This window comes from Halyomorpha halys, unplaced genomic scaffold, assembly GCF_000696795.3.
Source record: "Halyomorpha halys isolate HHAL.00 unplaced genomic scaffold, Hhal_1.1 Scaffold11305.1, whole genome shotgun sequence".
In the NCBI taxonomy this organism is placed as follows: domain Eukaryota; kingdom Metazoa; phylum Arthropoda; class Insecta; order Hemiptera; family Pentatomidae; genus Halyomorpha; species Halyomorpha halys.
In genome coordinates, this window is record NW_027105584.1 from 1,482 (window position 1) to 5,116 (window position 3,635).

At 29.4% G+C, this 3,635-nt stretch overlaps 1 protein-coding gene across 1 annotated transcript; it reads right to left on the reverse strand.

Annotated features, from left to right (window-relative positions):
• Positions 1–431: 431 nt before the first annotated feature.
• LOC136796973 (uncharacterized) lies at positions 432–3,255 on the reverse strand (the record flags this gene model as incomplete). Its single annotated transcript, XM_067052228.1, has 3 exons — positions 432–646; positions 1,757–1,868; positions 3,030–3,255. Coding segments are annotated over 3 exons (538 nt in total), but the record flags the coding sequence as incomplete, so codon positions are not given.
• Between the last annotated feature and the right edge of the window lie 380 nt (positions 3,256–3,635).

The window sequence follows — 3,635 nt, forward strand, 5'->3', positions numbered from 1 at the left end:
TAATGATTAATTAATAATAATAAAGCATATAATGCAAAATTCACTTACAACCTCCCCCCGGGCATTTGTGAGGTCCGTTAGCCAATGGGTGGCATTCACAAAGAAATAAGCATGGGAGTGACGAACCCACCCTACATAAAAACCACATCAAGAAACGCGCGATGTATTTCCTAATACATCGCACAAGGAATTAGACCTCCATGGTCTGTTGCCCATTTGATAATAATAATAAAGTAGATGTATGAATACTTCTGGCTCAAACTATATTTTAGAAAATATTGTCCTAGTAGAAACAATTCAGGATCTTTATCACACTCATAATTTTGAATTCTCTGACTTTTTTAGTTTCCTAAAAAGTTTTCCAAAACAAATACAATCAAACTATTTATCTTAAAACCCCATGTGCCAGTGAAAGAAAGATACTAATAAAATTCAATATTTTTATTTTAAAGTGATGTTTTCAGCATAAATAAACTTTTACCTTGTGCAAAACTAAGCGAACTAGGTTTCCGTTTGTTGTTTTCTGGCCTAATTCTCTCCATTAGTTTACTGATACGATCGTTGCCCCTTTCCTTTTTTACCATTGGGCCAGGGCAATTCTCTTCCAAAACACTTACACAATGCCTATGGATGTTCAAACCACAATCTGAAATAAAAAAAAAAAAAAAAATTCTAGTTCATATTTAGTAGTAAAATCAAATATTCAGTTTTCCATTCTAAGTTTATTACAGTAACTTATGAAATCATTTATTCTTATGATGCAATATGGTTAATTTAAAAAAAAAAGAAAGCTTAAAACAAAACAAGCTATTTTTAGCAGCATATTTAAAATCAACATAACAAATTTATTTTCTAGAAAATTTGATAAAAATACAAAACCTCATGTAACATTACAACTTATGAAGGATTATGGATTCAGTATTTCTAAAGAACATACTCTTTTATCAGCTAACAGTCATACAAGCAGTTGATACGGTCGGCAACCACGGTTAATGACTACAATCCAATGATGGGTCAAATATCATGGTATTGCAAGACCCCACGGTTGATAAAACAGAATTAAATTTTCTTCTAAGTCAGTTTTCAACCTGGGCTCAGGAGAAAGGAGTACAGTGGCCTTACTCAATTAGATCTTATTATTAATGTCAAATTTCTAATATAATTAAAGCCTTGTCTGGTTTCATTATGATTTAGTTAAGGGGAGAAAAAACAGAGGCAGGAGAATATTTTGCCTTCTACTACTTTTTGTGTTATGATCTATCTACTCCTGTGAGATTGAGACACATCGTACATCAACTGACATACTCGCTATAAGTGTCTGTTTGAAACATGAGATATGTAAGGCTACTACGGAGGGTGGGAGAGGCGGGTTTTTCACAGTTTTCCAATTGTAGCTGCTGTTTAAATATTGCTCGATTTACCCATCCTAAGTCTTCTCTTTCCATTTTAAGTAAGTGTTTCAAAAGTGATATAGGACTGCCATTAAAAAAAGATTTTAGTGGGGTAGATTTGGTGGGAAGGATTGCCTTCAAATTTAACTATACTTAATCCTACTGATTTAATGAATTCCACAATAATATTACAATCCTAATGGAATCTCAAGTCAAACAAAAGGGTATTTCACAAATAATCCATGTTGGTTGTAATGAGGAAGGGTGCCCAGTCCCTCAAAACAATAATAATTAATTTCTTTAGGACACTAAATGAAAATTCATATTCATGTAATCAAACTAAATAAAAATTAAAATAAACTCACTTGTGCACTGATATCCCTGAGGTCCGATACCCCAAATTATCAGCTGACAGTGATTGCAATACGTCACAGTGTAATATTGGTAAGCTACACACTGATGCCCTCTAGTTGTTACCTGTAAGTAAATATAAAATTTATAATAATATAAACATTTTCAGCTTTATCAAGAGTAAATTTTATTTTAAAAAAGTTCACTAAAACACAAATTACAATAAAATTAAAAATATTTTACATTAAGAATAATTTGGTTTTATTATGAAAAAAAGATAATTACTATTAATTTCAAATATTATGAAATATTTTGAATTGTTAAAATGGAAAATAAAAATATAAATTACCACTTAAGAGGCTATTGTTGGCTATCCATGAAAATTGAATCAATAGAATTATTCAAAAGAAAACTTAATCGTAAAGTGCAAAAATTATTCCAAACTAATCAAAGAAACTAACAGTGAATGCTTCAAGAACAACACACGCTATGATTCTATAAAATAAAATTTAATTACACCTTTTGTCTAAAATAATAATGAAGCTATTATAATCATAACTAACCTTATATTGTCATTTTTGACAAGATGAACAAGCAAATCTTTTGTTTTGAATTTTAATTTACCACATTACGTTACACCATAATTGAACTTGATAATATTTCTCAAAATAAGTTTCTACATAGGTATTTTTAAAACAATGTCAAATGGAATTTGTCTACTCTACTCTAATCAGCAAAGAAAATCTATTAAAAGTTATATAAAGTAAGAAATAACTTTTAATAAGCTTAGAACTTTTGATCGATATCTTTGATTCTTTTCATATAGGAAATTTAATACAAATTAATCGACTGGAAATTGATGTGGAAAAATGATTATTGCAGAAAATCTATTTAAAAATAACACGAAAACTGAAGTAAGGACAACTCTATCAACAGATTTTTAGAATTCCCAAAATGTTGAACATGTATCATTGTACAAAGGATATGTATCTATCTTTGTATATTGAATTTGTACCTTTGTATGTTTTTGAACCAAAAACATGTATCTTTGTACGTACTTGTAAATAAACAAGAAAAAGAGCAAGGAACAAATGTTCCCGAAGATGAATTAATCAGTTATAATTAAATAATTATATAACAGAGATAATAAATAGAACCTGTTTGAATACAATTTCATTTACAACAAGATTAAAAATATTCTTTACGTAGTATTAAGCACATATCATGAGTCTTATTTGGAAAATACAGAATAATTTAGAGTAATAAAAAAAAATTGAGCTGACTTACTTTTCTTGTTTTTCCAATCAGTCTTGTCTTGAGAGATTTGTCTTTTGACACATAGGTAAGACACCTTTCAAGGAGAGAATTGAAATGAGGTCCCCTAAGCCCAAACACTTTGCTCATCACCGTTCCTAATGCTGCACCCGTAGAGAACCTCTTGTCGTCAACGATGCCCCTCTCAATGTCTTCCCTGTTCAAGTTCAAATAATAGTTGTAATTAATAAAATTTGTTCTATAATAAAAAAAAACTAATAATTAATCATTTTTAGGACGTTATATAAGCATTAATATGATTAAGAAAAAACTAATAATTAATCATACTATCCGTCCATATTAACCTATTCCTAAATCAATTTGCATGAGATAGTCACAAAATTGTGTTCTATTAAACTTAATTAAGGCTAGCAATTAACATAAACTACCTTACAAATCTTTAGCTTGGAGTAACAATAACCAATGTCTAAATTCTAGATCCTAAGAAAAATGATCTTGAAATCAAAATGAAAATTTTCAGAATGAGGATGGACACATGTTGTGGTATAAGAAAGGAAGAGTTATAAGCTTCTGAGAGTATCATTTGTTTTGGCATATAAACATTTAATGCTTGAAGAA